This window comes from Vicugna pacos, chromosome 10 (assembly GCF_048564905.1).
Source record: "Vicugna pacos chromosome 10, VicPac4, whole genome shotgun sequence".
NCBI lineage: Eukaryota > Metazoa > Chordata > Mammalia > Artiodactyla > Camelidae > Vicugna > Vicugna pacos.
The window spans coordinates 50,035,803-50,060,534 of NC_132996.1; the positions used below are offsets into that span (position 1 = coordinate 50,035,803).

A 24,732-nucleotide genomic window follows, 5' to 3' on the forward strand; every position below is an offset into this window, starting at 1 on the left:
GTGGCATATTTTTAACATTGTGTTTTCAAAGGGAGATTATATAGTAATTTTTAAAATGAGTTTAAATGTTTACATTTAGTCTCAGTTCCCTAAAGGACTGCTCCTTATGGATTCATCTGTTTGGCTCCTGAAATTCTAACCAGGCACCAGTCCCCTCAAAGTCTTAGCCTTTGATCTTTGGGATGATGCTGTGTTCATATTTGTCTAGTTTCCTAAGTTCTTATGAAATGACAGAGATGAAAACAAAAGTATCAGACAGGGCCTGTAAAGAGTGAGTGGTAATGGATAAAAATGTGCATAAATGTACATTTCCCACAATGTCTGGCACATGTGTTCAGCATAGCTTATTTAGTGCGCAGGGCCAACATGAAAGTGAGTCATCCGTGCCACACCGAGAACCTGCCTCCTAAGTGAGCTGGGCAGCGTGTCAGTATCATGCAATCCTGAGAATAGATAGACACCAAATAGATTTAGATACCAAATCTAAATCTAGGTTGTTACTGACTTTGGAGTAAAATGATTGATGATCTGTATGATACAATGATCCTGTCTTGCCATCAAAATGCTAGAGGCATTTTGGGGCATTTGACATCAAGTACAAATTGCAGAATTTCCCCAAATCCTGATTCTTAGACTTTTAATTGTGATGGAAAGGAGGCATTTACATATATCTAGTTTGTTTCTTTTTATCTACTTTGTGGGAGAGGCAGAAGCAAGGATTGGCTGTAGAGAGAACAAGACAATGTCGATTAAAGATCACACTTAACAAAACTTACCCTGTTAAGCTTGACCGAGATTTTGCAGCCTACGGCAGCAATTCTGGTTACAAGTACACTGCCACATACCTTTGCTTCTTCCCTTCTCTTTTTTAAAAATCTCTCCTAACCTCTTCTTTCTGCCTGGCTCAAAAGATCTCTTTGGCTTAAAATTTCTCCTAGCCTGGTACTAGTTCTTTAAGCCTGTGGCTGCATTTTAAAATTTAACTTAAATGAACATAAGTTCATTGGATTTGTAAAATAAGTGCTTTCTTTACTTTCTCTGGCCCCTTTCTCCCTCCCATCCTCATTCCTGGGTATAATCAAGATTGCAGCAGGCTACCAGCTTAACCCCCAAGAATAAAAACTTTTCAAGTTGCTCTGGGTCTATAAGGGGAAAAGTGGGTTAGCACGTGATAACCTACCCAGAATTTAAGGGGACTGATGTGGAGGGTATGCATAAAAGTAAGTTGAAAAATACAAAAACCTGATATCCCTTTCTGGTTATAAAAGCACCTGTAAAATTGTGTTCATTTAGAACAAGAGTTGGTAAACTTTCTGTAAAGAGCCAGAAGTAAATTTTTTTGGCTTTGTGGACCAAGTGGCCACCCTCACAACTGCTTGGTTCTGTCACTGCAACACAAAAACAACCATAGGACTAGACTACAGGTAAAGGAATGGGTGTGGCTGTGCTCTTAAAAAATTCTACTAAAATAAGGCAGTAGGCTGCATTTGACCCACCAGCTGTCACTCAACAGCCTCTGATTTGGAAAAGTATAAAATACCAAGCAAGTAAACACGTCAGAGACCAGACTGGCCTGGTTTAATCCAGGGATCACAGCCTTTTCAGTAGACTAGGCAAAAAAATTGATCTGCTTTTAAATTTGCCCCACCTTAGCTGTTAATTGGTAATCAAGCGTCATCTGGAACAATGATGCTTAGCATGGTGCTTGACACCTAGTGGTAATCACGTGTTTAAGTGGACAGTTAGCATGTTTTACATGCACCAGTATTTTGAGAAGAAAGTTTTCTATTAGGAAAGTTGAGAAGGTATAGCATGTGACTAAGAGCCAAGATACCTAGTCTGAGTCTATCACAGACTGTTTTTAATGACTTTGGGAAATTATTTCATATTTGTCTCACTGCTACCTCATCTGTAAAACAGATTGTTGTGGGAGTATTTCTTTGAAAAAGCTTTAAATTCTGTAAATATAAATTCTTAACAACATTAATTACAAAAAGCATTAGGAATTAGATGCAAAGAACTTCCCTATTAGTTTAATTATAAAAATGGGCTTGAAAAGGAGATGTGAAATTTCCATCATACCCTTAAAACTGTTTGAAAATAGGACAATTAGAAGTGTTACTCAACCCAACTAGAATGAGTGTCCAGCTTTGATGCTCTCCAGCAGCTGCTTCCCAGTGCCGCAGCCTACTGTGCTTGAGTTACCGTATTTGACACATCACACATTTTACATCAAGCAGAAACTGTTTTTAAGCTCAATTATGAAAAGGTTGGAAAAGGTAGGCCCTGATTTTAGCTTCAGCTTTCCAAAAGGGAGAGTTATGCTACATTACTTGAGGTTTCTTCAATTTAAAAAGGGCAGTAAAATGTACTGTTAAAACCTGTTGCTTGTTAAGGTTGTGTTAGTACTATAATTTCCACTATAAGTGCTTAAAGAGAAAGTTGTTTACTGTGCATCTCTACAATTTAAAATACACAGTGACTTTAAAATCTGTCACTATGCAGTTGTTTTTTGGTCATCTTTACTAACCTTTTTAGGTTACCTTTTAGCAGTTATACCTATAATTGTTTTTGTAGACTTTGAACAATATAGCCTTTTTTGCAGTAAAGTTTTGTACACTGAGATAAAAAAAAAACTTAATAAGTTTTACCCCCCCCAAAATACCTGTCACCTGTAGTTATTTGCTTTTCATATGACAATGGACTCCTGGAGCCATATATAGTCTCTGCAAATACTCTGCTTACTATTTATATCCATACTTGATGTCATATATTTATGAATATTTGATCCTTTCATATACCGTGTTCTAAGTGAAACAATTTAAAATAGATAAAATCTTCCTTTGCAATAGTTCCCCAGAATAATGTAAATGACCTTAAGCACTATTAAAAACAACTGAACTTCACAGCAGCACTTTTACAACAGCCAAGACATGGAAATAATCCAAATGTCCATCGACAGATGACTGGATATGGTGTATTTATACAACGGAATACTACTCTGCCATTAAAAAAGCCATTTGCAGCAACATAGATGGACTGGAGACTGTCATTCTAAGTGAAGTAAGCCAAAAGAGAAATAAAAATGCCATATGATATTGCTTATACGTGGAATCTTAAAAAAAGGACACAAATGAACTTATCAACAAAATAGAAACAGACTCATAGACATAGAGAACAAACTTACAGTTACCAGGGGCTAAAGGGGGTGTGGGGTGTGAAGGGATAAATTGGGAATTCAAAAATTGCACCTCTTGAGGAGTGATGGAAATCTTGATTGTGGGGGTGGTTTCATGCATGTACACATCTATCAAAATTCATCAAATTGTACATCTGAAATATGTGTAGCTTACTGTACAGGAACCATACCACAATAAAGGTGTTAAAAAAAGAAATTTAAAAAATGTGTACTCCCAACAGCAAAATAATTTTAAAAGTAAAATTAAAAATAAGTGAACTTAACTGATTAGATTATTTAAGGCATCTTTTATTTTAATTTTAAATGCTCAAATGAGTGAACTTTTTTTTTCTAGTTCAAATAAATAAATGCTCAAATGCCATTATTCCTAAATTTAGGTGACTGAAAAATATAAGTACATAATACACTACCTCACACTCTCCTTCCCAAAACAGGCTGGATTATATCTATTTGATTTATACACTGTGACTTTTTCCTGCTGTTTTCCATCAACCTTAATTGTGAAAAATGGTGCCATGTTGCCCTCTTGATATTATTTTGGAGATCAGTTAGGTCTTAAAGCATCCAGATGCACACAGTTCTACACATATCTGTAGAATTAGCTCACTAAGGTCTGCTCGGCAATATTTTTAATTGACTTACATGTTCTGTGGGAAAAGAAGAATCATAAAAAGTCTTTGCAGTTGCATTCCTCTCTTCACTGGGCTCTCCCTCGGGACCTGGATGGATACTCGAGTTATTCAAAGTGTCAGCAACTCTGTTGATGCTGGTAGTATCTGGTTGACAAAGAGGAAATGACAACAACCGAATTTTATTCTCCAGGCACTCATTTTAGTGACTAAATTGTTTTCCTCTGATCCTATGCTTTTGTATTTAAAAAGTAAGAATTTCTATTTTCTTCTTACTTTGAACACTGTAGTTTCCATAGACTTTGCTCTTACATTAGGCATTTCATTTCAGAAAATAATTTTTTATTGCTACTTTCTGAAACCTGATTTCACATTAAAATTAGTGACATGGTACAAATATCTTCTAAAACAATACACATAAAATGTTACCCTTATTCCCTGGTTACTGCACTGCCTACACTTGTAAACATTTATACAGTGAACATCTTACCAATTCAGATTAATGGGAAAAGGCTGAGCCAACTGAAAGTCAGATTTATAAAATATATTTAAATGACACTGGCCACAGTAAGAAACTCAACGGGGCTGCCCAGTAGGGGGTTATTGGGCTTTAATAAATAGGTAACAATGATTTACAGAAACATGTCTTTGAAAATTAAAAGATATTTAGGAATATCTTTTATGAGTTTAAGTTTTTTACAAGTTTAATTTCTATAGAATTTAAGTCATCTCTCCTTCCATCCTAATTTATATCATTGAGATTTAATTTAGAAGAAAGGACTTGTGAGAAAATAGTAGAGTTAGACTAGTGCTCGACTAACAGCATTTAACCATAGCATTTGACAGACAAAAGTAATGGAATCTGAAGTTAATGCATTTTATTATATCAGGAAAATTGTATTTTGTGAAATGTGATTTCACAGTGTTTCAGGGTTTTCTATTTTTTCCCTAATTTACCTCCACATTCATGCTAGTAAACAAGATATAGTTTTTTTTGTTTTTAATTTCCAATTTTTCTTTTAAAATTTTTCCTCAATTTCCTTTTTAAAAGAAGCCTGTTAAGACAGAGGGCCATTCAAAGCTTTCCTTGTAATCCACATTTCTTTAATGGGTCTAAGTGCGTACTGTTAAAGAGGCAAAGTTCCCTTTAAAATATAAGAATGTCTTTAACAACCTCAGCAACTTTAACTATGAAATTGTTAGGAGCAAAGTAAACAGATATTTTTATCATGATATATTCCTTAAACAATAGTTATCTTCAAGTTATATTTATATAGCACCCATTGATAATATGCAGTATTTCTATTTTAAAATCTTTAATATGAAAAATTTCAAGTATACAAAAGCAGAGTATGAACCTCGACATACTCATAACCCAGCTTCAGTACCTTTAATATTAAGTCACGTGTATTTCATCCATTTACCTCTCCCTATTTTTTTAAAATTCTGGAATATTTTAAAGCAAAACTTGGATATTGTTATTTCATACAGCGGTTTTAAAGAGAACAATCTATTACCTAAAATATTTAATTGAATGTGTTAAAATGGGCATATAATTATTAAGGGATTCAACTTAAAGTGTTTCAAACAGTGATAAATATCAATGATGTGAAAGGTATTAATGTTACACCTCACTATTAGTTGCAAAACAAAAGAAGAAACCTGGATTTGTGGTGCTAGTGAAGGGACACATAAAAATAGAAAAGGGAAGAGGGAAAAAAGTTGGAGGAAGAAAGTAACAACATAGGAGAGAAACTAAAACATGGTTCTTAGCGAAGAAGGTTGTTTTTGTTTTTGAGTACAGAAAGAAAAGGAGTAACACACAACTTCACTGTATTTGCTCTACAAAGTGAAAAAGGGGACTTGGATTAGGTAGACGTTCCTAATTAAAAATTAATCCCAGAGTTGTGGTTGTTTTTCCTATTTTCAGTTCTTTGATGATGAAAAGAAATTTTTTTCAAAAATTTCCAAACTGCAGTTTACCTCAGGACATGTCAATAATACTGGCTCAGATTTAGGTGAAAAGAAGTCCACTTGCATTCAAATAAAACCTTTCCTACTTTTACATATATACGTATGTGGAGGCTTTTAGGGTTAGGCAAGAAATACATACATACAAATATAAATAAATAATCATTTTAAACATCTAAAAAATTTTTTACCAAGAACTAGAATTATAAATACAAATTTTAAAAGAATTAAGACATAAACCTTATTTTCTTACCTGGTCCAATGTCCTTCATGGCATCCACACCAACATTTTGACAAAGTGTCATTGAAACAATCTTTTTGTTTTCGGATGGACCTACTGGTCTCTCCTTCAGCAAAAGAGGAATGCTAGATGTTGAAGTACTCGCTGTTTGACTTTCAATTTGATTTACTTTTGACCAAGGACTAGGGTCTAAAAAATTCACATATACTGGAGTTTTCTCAGTTTTTTTATCTGAAGTCGAAAGATCAAAGGCTGACCTTCCACTTGTGTTTACTAAATCTCTAGATGGCTTTATGTGAAATGAACATGATTCTTCCAGCTGTCCTTCACTGTAAGTTTTTCCTGAAACAATGTCATTTACTGACTCGGTTTGCTCTGTATTATTTAACAATGCATGCTGTCTTTCTTTAGGGAATAAGTCATTTTTTGTGGCTTCAGTTATCTGATTCTCTTCAATCTGACTCTTTTTATTGGAAAACTGTATTCCTGTGGAAGTTTTCACATGAACTTTGGCTTGTGATGCATGTATATTCTCCTTGTTCCCCTGAAGATGGGAAACAATCACATTGTTCTCTAAATGTCCCAAACAGTTCTTAACTGGACTGTTTTGCATCTCATTCACATTTTTCCATACAATTCTCTGAGGGCTTGAGTTGGGTTTCACCAACATAGGCATAATATTAACATTTTTATCTAAATTCTTGAAAAGTACGTTCGAATTGTCACTGAAAACAGCAGAAGTGTGGTGGTTGATTGTTCCATCACAGGGAATATTTAGTTCAGGTTCTTCTGAAGTATCATCACCAACTTGCTGAAAATCTGAAGTTTCTTTAAATGGCAAAATACACTCACTGTTTTTATTTAACAGCTGTATTGGTCTTATTTGACATTGCTTATCATCTAACATCACATCACTTGAATCCTGTGAACTGTATTTCTGACACTCAACAAGAGTCCTTTTTACAGCTAGAGATGAATCCAAATCTGCTTTGGTTTGGTGACTATTTTTAATTTCCTTCCCTGTGGCACTTTCCTGAGCCCTCGGAAGCAATCTGAATTGTTGTTTGAATGGCTCATTTTCAGAAACATCTTTTTTATGATTCGCATTGCAAGCCATCTCATTTAAGATACTGTTAAATGGTGTTCTGTTATTTTCAGTCTCTAGGTGCACATCTGCATGGTGACGACCTAATCCTTCAGTTCTTTCTAGGTCTATCTTTTCAGTTTCTATTGGTGCATCGGCCACTAAAAAAGAAATGTTTGGTGATATAAATTCTGTGCATCCATTGTCTTTTTCCAAGTCCACCTTGTCTTTTATTTTTGTAGTCACCACTTCTCTAAATTCGGCAACATTCGAGGTTTGTCCTTGACTAATTAATTCTTTGTCTGTGCAGAGGGTTTTGCTTAAGGAGATTTCATTCTGATTTTCATCCTGATGTACAATAATATCAGTTTCATTCTTCGAGCTTTTTTCAAAAAGCCCTAAGTCTGTTTAATGAGAACATAGTACATTTTTATGTTATTTATACACTAAAGCCTGCTTTTGAAAGACATGTATTACTTATTTTTCTAAAAACATACTTAGCCTTAAGTATTTCACTGGCAAGTGATTACACAAACATAATGACACTAATTTTACCTAAATACTGAGTTCCCTTTAAAAAGCATACATTTAGCATGCTAAAATGTTTGTCTCTACCCATAACTAAATTTTTATCTTATAACAGCAAAAATATTTTGGTTTAAAAAGGAAGAAGTAACTTGAGAGCATTACAAAATGTTTTCAATTTCTCTAGTCTGTTGCTTCCTTTTGGACATACAGTACAATTCCATATTAACACATAGCTGATTTGATAAAAGTTTACACTAACAGGTCATACTGTAATTTCTCTTACTACCTAGATGCAGAAATTGCTAGCTGGTTTCTTCATGACTAATAATCATCACTTTTTTACTCACTATCTTGTAAATACTTTAAAATTTTGGAATACTTAGTGTATAGAATATTTAAGACATTAATTTTACTCATCTGGGTTTTAACCATAGATTTAGAAACTTCAGTATAGTTACAATAATCTAGAATATAAATTTAGGGCGTGAAGGGCTTTTTTAATCCAATCATTCTCTCTACAACATCTCCACCAAGTGGTTGTTCAGCCTAGTTTGAACACCTTCAAACTGTGCCATCTTTAAATAACTCTTTTTCAATATGGACCAATTAGTTAATTATTTCTATAGTTACAGAAAGGTCATTTGAACTAAGAAAAGTGCTCTAGGGTCTGGTCATCAGAAGGTATTGGTAGCTCAGAGAACATTCTCAGCAAAGCGGTAAAGAGAGAAATCAGAATGCGAAAATCCAATGAGTAAGTGATGAGAAGTGAAAGTAAAAATGTATTTTTCTACCAAAATATTGACTCTATTAAAGAATAGCTCAAAAAACATGCATGTACTTTTGTTAAGATACATACAACTGGAGAAATGTTTCTCCAATTATACTACTAGGTCCTCAAATCAAAGACTGTAATTGATATCCTCCTAAAAAGATCAATATAAAAATTAGAAAATATGAATATAATCTTAAGTTACCTTCTATAATGATTTCTTCTATAAACAGGCCTTCTTTATTTTCCTCCTCTTTTCTGTATTCAGTGTCTAAACAATAATTCACACTATTTTCTTCCCTTATTTCTTGCCCGGAGTTATATTTCTGTACGATTGTGCTTTCTGATTTTCCCATTGACATTTCAGTACTTATTTCTGGAATATTCTAGTGTAAAATGGAAGAGATTCCTTTAATGTAAAAACAGACTGTTAAAAAGTATAAAACATTTAAATGAACTTTGCTAATAGAAGTGGAATCTGTGTTTCAGTTCAACCATTCAGCAATTGCTATTTGAAAGCCAAATTATTTTTTTTACTAAATTTAATATAGTACTCTTTGTAATAAGATGACTGTAAGTTCATTTTGTATAGTCTATCATATTTAAACAAAACAGAGACCCTTGGATGTTTTCAAACATGCATTCCACATTATTATACAATACCACGTATTATATGAAATAAAAGTACCACTCCTTTATTAAAAGCAAGGTAGTCATGGCAGACAAGTTGTTTTGAGTGTTTGGTATTTGTATGTATCTTTAAAATAGTGACTCAATTCAACATCTTTTTATTCTCTCTAAATATTAAGCACATATTACATGGAAGCACTGCACTAGGCTGTGGGATACGATGATGAACAAAATACAGTCCCTATCTTCAAAAAACGTACGGTCCATTGGGGAAGATAGGAAAAGAAACAATAAGCAACTTAAATACAGATGGGGATAAGAAGGCACTCTAGGGAGAATAAATAGCATAAGCAAATGTTAAAAGAAAACAAAATTATAGTCTTTTCATATAGTTCTACTTCATGGAACTACTTGTGATTTACTTTAGCTTGAGCTTGGGTGTTGGGAGAAGAATGAAGAAAAATGAGGCTTGAGTTAGGCCTAGGTCATTAAGGGCCTAACACAACATGCTAAGGAGTTTCAGCTCGGGAAGACAATGAGAAATCACTGAAGGGTTTTAGATAAAGTGTTTAACATGAGCTGACTGGAAAGACCATTCTGGCTGCATTCTGAAGAACAGATTAGAGTAATGTTTTCCAAAGTTCACTGCTTAAAACCTGCAATAAGAAATAAATATACTTTACAACACAATGAGCATATCAAACAATACTGACTCTTAATTGAGATACATTGTAATATTTTTATGCTACATTATTTTATTTCATTTTTAAAAGAATGCCAGTCATAAACCACTAAACTGATTTCCATGACCCACCAATAGGTTGCACTTAGAAATCTGAAAAAACACTGAATTAAAAGAAAACAACACGTGAGGCAGAGAGATGCATCAGAAGAATGCTATAGTAGTGCAGGTGACATCAGTAAAGATGAAGAGCCTGAATAGAGTCAGGAATTATTTACTGAGCTAATATCAACTGTTGAATGAGGGCTGAGAGGAGAGTCAAGACTGATTTTCAGAGTTCAGATTAGATATCTAGGTGACACGGAGATGTTATTTACTGAGCTAGAAAACAGGAGTAGCAGGTTTCGAGAAAAATACCATGAGTTCATTTTGAATCTCTCGAGTTTGAAGAGTTGGTAAGACAGAAAGGTGGACATGTCTAATGAACATTTAGATGTATGAATCTGGAGCATATAAGAGAAAATTGAACTGGAAATGTAAATTTGAAAATCACTATCAAAATTATGGGCTAATAAATGTTTGCTGTTTTAAACCACCAAGTTTTGGGATATTCGTTACACAGCAATGGATGACTCTTAATATGGCTGATGTTGGAACAACTCAGAGGCTAGGGGGCACCAACCCTTGAAGCAGTCAAAAATCTGTGTATAACTCACAGCCGGCCTTTTGGATATGCAGTTCCTCCGTATCAACGTTTCCGCATCCACAGATTCAACCAACTGCAGATCGTGTAGTAATGTAGTATTTACTATCTGAAGAAAACCTGTGTATTGTTGGGACCTGCACGGTTCAAACCTGTGCTGTCCAAGGGTCAGCTATACAAGTATCCTTCTAGGATTTCACAGTTAATAGGAACTGAAACAGGATTTGAACCTATATTTATCCAACTGCAAAGCTCCTGCTATTTTTCTCAATCTTCTTTGCAAACTTCTCCTTTCCAAGTTTCTCCTCCTCTGCTTCTCCCTTGGGGATTTTCATTAGCATTTCATTCTTTATTCTCTTTCTTCTTAAAATTACTCTTAGTCAGTCTCATCAACTTGTTCATCTTCAGTTGCCATCTATCTGCCAGTGATTTTCTTAAAGCCCCCCAGTACAATCAGTTTTGATAATTTTTCTCTTTCAATGGACTTGTCCTTTTCATCTAAGTTGTCGAATTTATTGGCAAAGAGTTGCTCATAATATTTCCTTATTATACTCGTCTGTAGGATCTATACTGATGTCCCCTCTTTTATTCTTTTTTTAAGTATACAACATAACATTTTATTGACCTTTAAAACTCTTAATTTATGTGTCCAGTGATAAATATTATATATTGATGAATATCAGATATTCCTACTTATCCCCATTTTTAAATTAACAGTTTTTTTAGAGCAGTTTCAGGTTCACAGCAGAATTGAACAGAAAATAGAGAGTTTGCACATAGCCCTCCCCACCCAAGTTCCTTGAAAAAGAAAAACTACCAAAACTGATTGTGTTGGAGGTCTCTAACACCACCCCCAGGTTCAGTGATTTCCTATGAAGGCTCATAGGGCTCGATACACGGCCATACTCCTACTAAGATTCGTAACAGCAAAAGGATATAAAGGAAAATCAGCAAAGGGAAAAGGCATAAGAGGTGAAGTCTGGAGGAAACCACTTACAAACTTTCAAGAATCCTCTCCTAGTGGAGTCACGTAGAACATGCTTAATTCCTGCAGTAATGAATTGTGACCACAGTGATGTGAAGTGTCTACTGGACACTCATGAGAGACTCAGTACTCAAGGTTTTCTGGAGAGGTGGTCACCCTCTGCCTAGCACTTGCCAGAACTCCAGACTCTCAGAAAGCAAGCAGATGTTCAGAGCAAACCACTTAATAGTTTAGGCACAGTGAGCCACTCCTGTCTATTAGGAAATGGTGGGAAACCTCCCCATTCAAGTTTCCAGGTATCAGACAAGAGCCAACCTTACAAGCAGGTCTTTCAAAGGCCTTTCACAGGCCTGCTATGTCACTATTTTCTGCGCACCAACACAGGAAGAAATTGAGAATCTGAATAGCCCTATAAATAATTTAAAAACTAACTTTGTTATTAAAAATATTCCCACAAAGGAAAAGCCTAGATAGCTTCACCACTGAATTGTATCTAATATTTAGTAAAGAAATAATACCAGTTCTACACAAAACTCTTTTGGGAGGAGGGAACACATTCCAACTCAATTTATGTGGCCAGTATTAATCTGATATAAAAACTGGACCAAAAGAGTACAAAGAAGAAACAAATGAAATCTACAGATCAATATTCCTCATCAATTCAAAACCCTAAACACAGCATTAGCAAATCAAATCTAGCCATACATAAAGAGGATAATACATATCCCAAGAATGCAAGTTTATTTTGAACACATTAACAGAATAAAGAAAAAAATGATCTTCTCAACAGATACAGAAAAAGCATTTGACAAAATTTAACACTATTCATGATAAAAATTCAATCATGATTAAAAAAACTCCACAAACTAGGAACAGAAGGAAACATCTTCAGGCTAACATCATATGAAATGGTAAAAGACTACTCTCCAACTAAGATGAGAAGCAAAGCAAGCCTGTCCACTCTCACAACTTTTATTTAACATTGTACTGAAGGGTCCTAGACAGTGCAATAAGTTGAGGGAAAAAATAAAATGCATACAGAGCAGAAAAGGAAGTAAAATTCATCTGCCTTAAATTCACAGATGACATAAAGTACTTAGAAAACTCCAAAGTTCAACAACAAAAAAAACCTACTACAATAGTAAGTTAATTAAAAAGGTAAAAGGATATGAGATCAATGCACAAAAATCAATTTTATTTCTATATGCTAGGAAGGAACAACGAGAAAAATTAATTTTTTAAATACTGTTTACAGTAAGGTCCCAAAACATGAAATATTCAGGGATAAATTTAATAAAATATTTGTAAGACCTATATAACGAAAACTACAAGACATTTCTGAGAGATATTAAAGAATATCTAAAGAAATGTAAAGACACAACACGTTCACGAATTGTATGTTAAGATATCAATTATTTGCAAATTTATCTATACATTCAACACAATCCAAATCCAAATCCCACAGACTTTTTTCTTTAGAAAGTAACAAACTGATTCTAAAAGTTATATGGAAATGCAAAGGACTCAGAATAGCCAAAACAATTTTGAAAAAGAACAACAAATTGAAGGACTTACTCTACCACATTTTAAGACTTCTTATAAAGCTACACTAATAAAGTGTTGTACTGGTTTAAAGATAGACACACAATCAAAGGAATATATAGAGGGTACAGAAATAGACCCACATGTATTTATTTGGTCAACTGATTCTCAAGGAAAGTAACAACGTACAAGGGGAGAAAAAAATTGTCTATTCAACAAATGTACATGCTGGAACTGAAATTCATGACCAAAAAACTGACCCTCAATCCTTATGTCATACTATACATAAAAATTAACTAAAAATGTATTACAGACTACATGCTTATATACATTTTTAAAAGTTGAGAAACTGAAAATATAAAGCAAGGAGAAAATCATCAGTGATGATTGTAATTTATAGCTTATACCTCCAACATACTTGAATTTTACCTGAAACTTCTTGTCTTCCTCAAACTTTTTCTGATCACATAATTTGTCATAACGTTCTTGTAACTTAGTATGAGTTTCTTTAAGTGATGATAACTCATTTTTAATCTCATTAATTTCTCCATTAAGTTCTTCAACCTAATATAAAATTTAACCAAAGTGAACACATATATAAATTTGTATTGTATGAAAATACTTCATTAACAGAAGTTTGGGGAAATAGTAAAAAAATGAAAACATTCCCAAGTAATTACTAATATTAAGAGCTACCATTTATTGAAATGTACTGAGTACTCAATAAACACAATTTCACACTCATAAAAATCCTATGAGGCAGTTTTATTGCTTGTTTCATTCTTTCTTCGGGGTGAGGTAATTAGGTTTGTTTGTTTGGTTGGCTGGTTTGTTATTTATTTATTTATTTAGAGTTGAACCCACCATCTCATGCATGTTAAGCATGCACTCTACCACTGAGCTATACCCTCCCTTCTCTGAGGTAGTTTTAATCTCCAATTTACAGGTGAGAAATGTGAGGCTCACAGACGTTGTTAACTTGCCCAAGATCAGGTAGACATAAAGTAGCAGTTAGGATTCAAATCCAAAGCTAAATCTAGGGGTTATGTTCTTAAGTACTACATTAAACCACCTCTTGTTGTAAATGAAAAATTATTTTTAATAATAAAACATTCCATGAAAGTTTTATTTTCTTATTGCAAATTAGACATACAGATTTTAAGTCAGCTAGACGAAGAGTACTGAGCACTAGGTAGTCCAACAGAAACTGACACTTCAGCCACAATACTCACATCTACAAACTGGGCTTTTACTGGCTATAAAATGTCATAATCTTTTTCTTGGAGAGGTTCTCCTTCATAGAAACCTCAAATGTGAGACAAAGTAAGTTCCATCGAGGAGGAAAATACCTTTTTGTCATTAAAGACTGCAAAAGTTTCTTGAACAATTTTAAACTACCAAAAATTCCACAAATGTGTGTAATACTCCTTATGGAGGCTAACCTATTACTTTCCCTTCATCTTACCTATTTTTCACCATATTTTAATCTATCTCTTCTTTTCCAAGGCTTGATTCTCCATGCGCTCTCTCCCATCTTATCCTAACTCCCTGAGTGCCTGGCTCAAGCAATGATCTCTCCTGCCTATTCTCAATCTTTCCCACTATACCAGCATTTCTCAGCCCCCAAATATGTTCTTGTTACATTCCTAAATTTTTTTCTCCTTTACCCAATTACTTTGTCTCTCTAGCTTCTTAAAATAAAGTTTACTCTTGCCACTTTCAAATTCTAACCTCCCATCACTCCTTAACATCTGGACTTCGCCTTCGTTGCTCTACTGATTCTCAGGTATCACGTGCAAATTAGCAAAAGGACTTTTTCCAAGTTTCATACCATTAACAGCACTGTAGCGTGACTATGTGGACTATTTGTTCTTGAAATAGCCTCTTCATTTGCATCGTCTACTCTCTATTTATCCTCCTACTTTCTCACTGTTCTTATCAGGCTCCCGCTCCCCTTCTGCCCCAATACACACACTAACCACTCACAAAATGTTGGCATTCCCCAACATTCTTCTTCAGCTTTCTCTTCCAGTACTCCACTCTTTCTGTAGATAATCTTATTATACCTTCAAATTTCATTTTTACCCTAATAACTCTTAAATCTAGATCTCATCTTCCGATCTCTCTCCTAAGATTAGATTGTTACAAATGCATGATATACATTTCAAGTCAGGTGTCTTGCAGTCACTATAAATTCAACAGTGCCTGAATTAAACTCATTTTCAAACATCAAACCTGCTTCTTCTTTCACAACCCGTATGTCAGTTAGGGACATTATTTTCTGCTCAGAATCATAGTTGACTCCTTTCCCTTCTAAAATTGATATTTAAAAATGTCACTAATCCTGCTAATTTTACCTCCAAAATGCTTGCTGCATCTATCCCTCTTCTCTGTTCTCACTACCACTGCCCTAATTCCCACCCTCATAGCCTCACGGTCAGGTTATTTGCAATATTCTTACTGATCTCTTTCCATAGTGCCATCCTCCAAACTGTTCCAAGAGTTATCTAATATGGAGATCTGACTATTTGTCATTTTCTGCTTTAAAAAATCTCACTGATTATCATTATTTATAAAATAAAATTCAACTTCCTTAGTAAAGAGCTCTTCAGAAGGTGATCTCAACCTAACTTCCAATGTCACAGTCTAGATCAGATTATTCATCATCCTTGAGAATGCAACTTCATGTCTCCATCATTTTTTCCCTTTCTTAAATGAAATGCCAACAGAATGGAATGGGAAGTGTAGAAAATGGGCAACTTCTGCCTGGTGAAACCCTCCCTACTCATCTTTCAATTCCAAACATAGTGTCAACTTTTCTCTAAAACTTTCTTCAACCTAGTTAAGCAACATGATTTATTTTGGGCTTTCATAGTAATTTGTTAAGATTAATGTTAATACTACTAACAACATTCTACACTACTGTGGTTAATTTAATAATTACCTGTATGAGAGTGTGAGCTTTTTAATACTCTTTGTATTTTAGAAATCTTTGAAAATCCAGCACCAAGAATAATGCCTAATATTTAACAGATGCTCAACAAATGTTGTGAATGGAATTCCTTTTGTGATTTCCCCATCTTTCCCTAAATTCTGCACATCTTCATTTATTATCTTTTTTATCTATACATATCCATTGGTTATATAACTAACCAAATGAAAACAGATACACATACTACGTTCTTTATGACACTTCAATGAATTTTAAATACATTATCTAGTAATATTCACTGTTTCATTTGTACAGCATTTTCTTTCCCTGTTTATTTTTTCTACGTTTATAGCAACAGTTTATATGATTTCATCTTACTTTTGTCAATATCTTAGGTTTTTTTTAAAATCCATCTTGATCCAGTCTCTGTGGTATGGGACCTCAGAAGCAATACCATAATTCTCCCTCACTCAAGAATGGTAAAGAAAAAAAACCTCACACAGAGATAGAAATGCAATTAAAGATTTGATCTGATCTCCCATCCAAGAAAACTCTTATTGATTCAAAGTGGCATTTAAAAAATTTAACTATGTTCTGTTTAGTAGTAAAGCATATAGAAGTGAAATGATTGTAAATGCTAAAAATCATAAGACAAAACTAACTTTATCCAAATTATAGACTTAGGCCTTACTAGTGAAGCTGAATGCTTATCTTTTTTTTTTTGATTTGAATGATTTTTTTCTTAGGGGAGGGACATGGTTGGGGCCTAATCAGGAAAAATAAATGTTTAATTTTCTTAGCTCAACTAATTTTTTTTGGCATGGTTGGCATATTTAAGTTTACATTTTCTTTTCACTTTAGTTTTCCTTACCCTGACAGTACTACTTCCACGGTCTTTTAAACATTAGGAATGAGGAGGAAGTGTTGGGATGCCAGGTGGATTAGATGAAGCTAAAATGAATATTATTATGCTTGTTGCTTATAATGATAAACTTTACCTATATAGAGATAATAAAGCATTCTTTAGTATTCTGATACAATTAATTACAAAATATTTTCTGAGAATTGGGTAAACCTTATCAAATTCATCAGTGAAGATTTGATTTCTTAAAAATCAAATTAAGAGAACATGTTAGCTGCAAATGGATTGAAAAATCAACAATCACTTATATAACAATTTATATCAAATAAAATCATCTAGAATGGTACATAGTTATATATTAGTATAAAATATATTAGTATAGTATTAGAATTAAATAGCATAATACTTTAAAATATAATCTTACCTTCCCAAAATATAGCTTCTATAAACTCATAGTGACTTTCTATTTTGTTAGTTCTTTTAAAATAATTGAAGACAATAAAAATAGATAATAAAATAGAATAATCGATTTTGGGGTTCACCAGTCTTTAAAGTGAAACTTTATATTTCACAACTTTAATTTACATCACTTTACACTTTTATTATCTACTTCACTGAATTAAAATTTAGTGTAAAATAAACAGATGTGCTTTAAGGAAATAGCCATGTTTATAACAACTCTCACGATAAAATGTTAATGCTATAGAACTCAACTACTGCACACATGTTCCAAATATGGCTTTAATACGACTCAACAAAACTGCTGAGGAAAGCTAAAGAGATCAGCTAACAATAATATCTTTATATAATTTGTTATTTTAATCATTTACTAAAACACTATCAATGGTTTTCTGAAAAGGAAAATTAATTTTTACATGTCACATATGAAAAATCATACTATATATATATACATATATATATATAAATACACATGTATATGTGTGGTTTTTCATGCATGGAAGCATTACAGAAAATTTTATTAAATTTCGCCTTACAAACATTCACTTCTTGGAAATATAAGTGCAAGAAGAAAATGTGTCTGACTTTATTCCTATATTATTTTTGCAATATTTTCTTAGCATTTAATAGTTATTTTAAATGTCTATGACTACTTAAAATATTTTAATATTTTACTATTTAATAAACCTACATGCTTTTTCCAAGTTCCCAGTGCTTTTTCATGCTCATTTTGAAGATTAAGGAACTTTTCTTCATTTTCTTTTACCTTCTCCCTTTGCAGCTCATTATCTCTTTCAAGGGTCTGCAATAAAATTAATTATCCAAAAAATAATCAATACCACATTAATGAATTTTGATGTGTTTTATGTTGCTTGGACCTTTGCTTCTAACATGCTGAAAGTGCCATACAGATCAGTGATAATGTGCTATCTCAACAATAATTTTCATAAATTAACAGAAAGGTGCTTATAGTTTAGTTAACAGGAGATAGGGGGAGGTTATGAAAAAGAAATGGCTATAAAAGGGTATAAAAACATTGCCATTATTCAGTTTCACTGCATAAGTTTTAATGTACTGAAAAAGTAATATAAAGTACAGCACTGAAAAATATGAAATGTAGCATAATCCAGCCTAACCCTACTAAAAAATTTTAACTACCACAGGACATTTTTTCCATATCTATTTCAGAAATTAACTGGCTAGAAAACTTTTAAATATAATTTTAATTTTTAATTTCAAATTAATACTTTTTAGTAGAGCTTTAATATTTACTATATTAACTTACTACTTCAGAAATTAACATACTATGTAATCACCAACACACTCCCCTGTCCCTCTCTCAAAAAACCTTTAAAGGGTAAAAATACTACTGTTTTCTAAGACAGGGGTTTAAAAGCTATTAAATCAGCATCACCAATATTATTAGGTTTCTTCAGTGTCTGCTGATAATCCAAGTCAACTTCTGGAAAAAGACAAGTAGTAAGAATTCTACCTACATGTCTAATACATCTGGAATGTTTATGTTCATTTGTTTATCATTATTAAAGCTAAGTACATTCAGGGTGAACATTCAACCACACAAAAGATACAGAATGAAAAGGTGAAGTTCTCTTCCACTGGCTCTCCAGTTCTCCTCCCCAGATGTAACCACTCTAGTAGTTTTGTGTATCTTTCCATAAATTGTTTATAAGCATACAAGTACATAAAAATATCTTTTCAGATAGGGATGAGATCATATACATATCATGCTGTCCTGCAATCTGCTTTTCTAAAAATATGAATACTATTGTCTTGCTTAATTTCCATATTATTATATATGGATCTATCTCATTTTAAAGGCTTCATAGTTTTCCATCTATTTAAAGAGTTCTCAATTACTATATAAAATATTAATATGCAAAGACATAATTATGCAAAATTATGGAAACATCTAATGAAAATCATTTTACAATTTTAACAGGAAGATTATCCTCTAGCTCAAAGGACTATGCATTTTCAGAACACTCAATGAATATGTATTTTGACTGCCTCTACTTCAGGACAATGTAAAGTTTTTAATAGATGTCATGATTTTGTTTTAATTTATAGGTACATTTTATAACAGGGCACTTTCTGAATATTTACAACAACGTATATTTAATGGATGCTTAGTACTTTAACATTCTAAAATATTTTATGGCATCTATTTATATTTATAACAGTGCATTTTTAAAAATAGACAAATTAAAGTTTAAAGGAGATATGGGAGAATGTATCACAGACTTTATCCTAGTAGTAATAACTGACCAAGAGCACTATGTTCTTAAAAAGTACATTAGATATATCAATAATTTCCTGTCCCTATCCATAACCCCTTCTAAAGAAACTGCCTACAACAGGTATTTTCTCAGTTTCCAAGTTCTGGAGACATTCCAGCCTTCCCTTACAATTTGGACTTACTGCTCTTTCATTCTGCTACACTGATCAGGTTATCTCTGAGAATTTCCTTCTCTCTTCCGTGGCGGGTCTCCTGTTTCCTAGATCTCATGATTTCCTCTTGTTTTATTACCTTGTCTTAGTAAAGTAACCTTTCTATTACTTCTTGATAAAGGAGGCTGAGATTTTTTTGAGACCTTGCATGTCTGAAAATATGTTTATTCTACTAAAACTTAACAACTCGTTTGGCTAAATACTGTACAATTCTGCCTTGGAAAGCAATTCCTCCCCAGCCTGTGAAGGCATGGTTCTATTTATCTTCTACCTTCCAGTGCCGCCAATGAGAAGTCTGAAGCCGTTACGTTGCCATTCTCATTTTGAATCCTTTTAACATCATCTGTTTTTTTTTCCCACAGAGGGTTTTATAATGTTCTCTTTAAGTGTAGTATGAAATTTCATTATGATATGTATTGGTGTTCGGCAAAACAAACTCAGATCCCTCACTTCTGGGTTGCTTTCTTGCATTATTTCTCTGGTTGTTTGCTCTCCTTCCATTTTCTCTGTTCTCTCTGAAACTCACCAGACATCTTGGACTGATTGCCTCATTTTCTTTCTTTCCTATTTTCCATTTTCTTGTCTTTTGATTCTACTTCCTTAGAAGCTTAGCTCAATATTACCTTCCAATCTTTGCATTGTACTTTTATGTCTGCTAATATATTTAGTTTTATTTCTATGAATGTGTCTTTTTTTAGATTCCTAATTATTGATTTGTGGATTAATAAATAAAATTCTCTTAACTGAATAAATTTTTTTAACTTTTCCATGTTTTTTATTTTCATTAGCCTGTTTGTTTTGTCTCTTTTTCACATTGTTCATATTTAAGAATGAAATATTAAAAAGCTGGCTAAAAGTTTCGTTAACTACAAACTTTCATCGCTACAGCGATGGGCTTCACCGTATGTAAAATCTAGCTCAGCCGTTTTATCAGGACAGCTATAGTCTTTTCTCTTAAGTAAGTTTTAGTTGCCCCAGAATGGAATCTTCCATTCACCTGCCTGGAAGTTTTAAGGCTAACTGCCCTCTAAAAGGGGAAACGTGGCTAGGAGTCTTCAGAGTTCAGTATTTAGACTTTCTAAACTGTTTTCAATGTAATATTTTCAGTGCTGTGCTGGTAAATTAGGTCTCAAAGGGGAAAAAAAATAAAGCATGCTTTGCAGCATTTGCCAGTTTCTTTAGTGTTAAATAGACCTACCATTGTCAATTTCAAGCTACCACTGGTTTAAATCCACTCACAAAATGACAACAGCTCTAACAACCAACTCTCCTGGTGCACAATGTCTCCAGCACACTACTGGATCTCCCCAACTTTAGTTGATCCTCAAATTCTCCAATGTAATCCTCCAATCTTCTGCCAAATAGGAGACAGAGAGTGCCTATTTGTGCAGGGTAGGAAAAAGAATCTGGAGGTGCAATAGCTTCTTATATAGACCTAGTTTCTGGCTTCATTTGTACACCTCACTTCTGGAGTCACATGATGCTGGCAATTCCTAATTATTTCTGTGTCTTTGACTTGGGTTTCTACTTCCTCTCATTTGCTAAGTGAATTACTAATTTTCCATTCGGTTTCCACTTTTAAAAATTTATTTTTATTGTTTCCTTCTCCCTATTTCTTTGTCTTTGTGGATTTATTAATGTCATTTTATTGCAGTTTCAGAAGGAAATGGAAAGGAATGTATAAGCTCAATTCAGTATGTTTGACCAGAAGCCCTGACCTGGCAATATTTGAACTTCCAAAGAGTCTGAATTTGTTCACTGTTAATCATTCATTAATTTAATAAAATTTAATGAGCTTCTATTAAGAGCCAGATACTCTTTTGGGCTCTTATACATTAGTGAAAATGTTACTGTTTTTATGGAATTTATATTTTACCAGGAAATTATTTGGTATTACCTGCATCTGGATTAACAAATCTGAAAACCCTCCTGAAAAAAATGTATATTGTGGAAAATCAAAATAAAACCACTTGTTAATGCTTTAATATACCAAAAACTAAGTAAATTATTCTTCAGAACACTATGACTATAGCAGTATAACTATACTTTTATCTGGACTAAGCTGTGATTGAATCACAGTAGAAAACATTCTCTATCATGAGAATTTAGGTCTCTATGTTCCAAACTGAACTTAAAAAGAAAAAAAAAAAGATGACAGCATGATTGCAGAGCACTGAAAAACACTAGGCCATTATGAAGAGTAATGATCCCTTTTAGTACAGGTGGAATTAGAATGCTCCTCGAGAAAACACTTGAGATATCTGTGCAGCATAATCCTCAGCAACAGTTCAACGTTAATATTTTTGTCATAATATATATCAGTGGTTCTCTAACAGCAGTCTGTAAACAAGTACTGATCCATGACAAACCTCACTAGTCCATGGCAAAAAAACGTCAGTGTAAGGTCATCTAATACATTTTCTTGTAAAGGACTGTCCTTTTTCTGGTATTATATCCTTAATATACTTTAGGTGTTAAAATATTCTCTTTTATAAGATGAAAGTGATGATAGATGGTATTGTTTATTTTTTAACGCCCTTACCTGTTAACATAACAAGCTGACAATTATATCCTGTCCTTGCCAATAATTTGAAATTTTACTATATAAAATCTAGATTCTCTATGTACTATCAAGGCTCAGGTGGCCTCTCCCCACCCATGTGACCCAGTCGATCCACAGCAGTGGCAAGACAGGAGCAGGGAGGATGAAGCTCTGCCAGGCCCAGGGCACCAAAGGGTAGGAAAGCCAGCATCCAAGAACGGGTCCTTGGAGGCAGTGGGAGACAGGAGAATGCTGGAGCTGAGGCTCCAAGCCCCGCTTCATACTCCATTTTCATATCAGACTTAATTTACAAAACATACATTCAAAGAAAAAAATTAATAAAAGTGTCAAGAAGTGACCACAGAATATTAAACCTGAAGCTCACAGCTCTTCTAGGTATTGGTCTTACGCAATTGCAGTGGTTACATACCCATGAAACTGGTCCAGGCTTCTACCGATGGTGGCCCCTATATAGGAGGTGAACGTAATTTTCTTGGGAAATGTTTAGCCTCATCCTTAATTACCAAGAATTCCTTCAGAGGGGCACAATTATCTTCTACTGGCCACCCCAGTGGAACATGTCCCCAGCTCCTTCTCTTGAACTGGACATCCCTTCACTTGGCAGTTCCCGCCCTTCCACTAACCTCCACATTCCTTCACATGGAGCCAAGGAACCACCAGGTTCTCTCTTCTGCACCCTTCCAGGACCATACAGCATTAGAACAAGCATAATACCCACTTCACGCCCCACTGGAACAGATTACTCCAAAAACTTTCCTCCTTGAAATTTCTAGACTAGAACTGGGCATCCGTCTATTTGTTCCTGGTACACTTCCAAACTTTAAGAAACACATGCCACGTTCTCCCACGTGACCTTAACACATTTTACTTTACTGGCAACACCATAATGGCCCTTCAGGTTTCTACAGCACCTCAAGCATCCATCTCAAAAACAAGATGGCAGTCCCCCATTCCTGTAACCCAATTGTACACATGATTTTCCTGTAGACTCCTTCACTTAGATTCGTGAGGGAAAACGCATCCCTCTCTACTAGGGATGTAAGAGAAAAGGCTCTCTTAACAAACCCTCATTCCCCAAACATCAGTGACCATAACTTCTTCCCCTCCCCAATCATTTTCTTATATATACTGGGAAGAGGATGATGGTGGTGATTGTTGTGGTAACAGGGCTAATTCTATCATGTACCTGTGAAGAAGGATCTGCCCCACCTCCTGCCCCACAATTTCTGGGAGCTCACTGATTGTTCTCTTAGAATCTGATGATATTTGTCACCTTTTATTTTCAGTTTTGGATCTTGGCCACGATTCTAAGACACAGGAAAAACCCCATCCAATCTGTTTCAAAATTAAATCAGATACTTGATAAAATTCAACACTTAACTGGTGGCTCAAATGTTAAAAAAAAAATGCTCATTACTTTGGACATTGATACCAAGCTGATGAAGGAGGACAATATTTTACCCTTAAAATTCAAAGTGATCTCAGATAAAGTTGGACAAATGCAACTAAACAGGTAAAGCTCATTAGATGGAAATACACTAATAAATACATGTTTTATAAACATTATATACATATATATACACATATATATATCCTGATTATTTCTTTTAGCACCTTCAATTCTGCTTCCATTTCAGCATTAGCTTGAGCCTGTTGTTGAAGTAACTGCTGCAGTTGTTGGAAAGAAATTATGATAGCCTTTAAAAAAATAAAAATTTATTAATTTAAAAAGTTTTAAGACATTAGGTATGTCTCTAAACTCATTCTTAAAATACATTTTCTAGTTTCTTAACTTACTAATTTTGTAGTTTAATTTTAATGCCATAATAAACAATATACTGAAATAAACTAATGGCACATTTTATTAATTTAATATCTAACATAAGTTATTTTATATAATTTCTTACAAAATACTATTTCTAAGAGTTCCTCAAATAATTAACAAAGTTCTTAAAATGACCATGGATTCTGAGACACTACTGAAAAATGTGAAGAATTCAAAACTAAAACTTTTGTTGTCTTCCCCCTCAAATAGCAAATATATCACTACTAAAATGTCATACCACTAATGGGCTAGAATGCCACTGCATGTGTTCAGAATCAAACAGAAGAAAAGCAGAAGAGAAAAAAAAGAAACAGTAGAAAATTTTTTTCACATATCTTTCTTTTTAAATAGATGAATTATATTTCATTTAATTTTGGAGGGGGGAGGAAGTAATTAGGTTTATTTATTTACTTATTTTATTATTATTTTTAAATGGAGGTACTGAGGACTGAACCCAGAACCCTGTGCATGCTAAACAAGCACTTTACCACTGAGTTATACCCTCCCTCAAAACAGAAGAATTATAAATATCAAACAGATTCAAATGAGAGTATAATATCCTATAAATGCATGCTCTAAGCATATAAACATGTCACTAATTATCTGCTAGGGTACCACTGGTCTAAATTATCAAGGAAGAAGCTGATTCATTTTTGTTC

At 33.7% G+C, this 24,732-nt stretch overlaps 1 protein-coding gene across 2 annotated transcripts in view; it reads right to left on the reverse strand.

Moving 5' to 3' along the window:
• CCDC73 (coiled-coil domain containing 73) overlaps positions 1-24,732 on the reverse strand; it is a 102,180-nt gene that overhangs the window by 1,928 nt on the left and 75,520 nt on the right. For both annotated transcript variants that reach the window (XM_072969744.1, XM_072969743.1), the window contains 6 exons: positions 23,863-23,946; positions 17,908-18,018; positions 13,393-13,527; positions 8,627-8,807; positions 6,053-7,528; positions 3,842-3,975 (listed from right to left, as the gene is read on the reverse strand). In XM_072969744.1, coding sequence (XP_072825845.1) covers positions 3,842-3,975; positions 6,053-7,528; positions 8,627-8,807; positions 13,393-13,527; positions 17,908-18,018; positions 23,863-23,946 — 2,121 coding nt within the window. The remainder of the gene's footprint in view (positions 1-3,841; positions 3,976-6,052; positions 7,529-8,626; positions 8,808-13,392; positions 13,528-17,907; positions 18,019-23,862; positions 23,947-24,732) is intronic.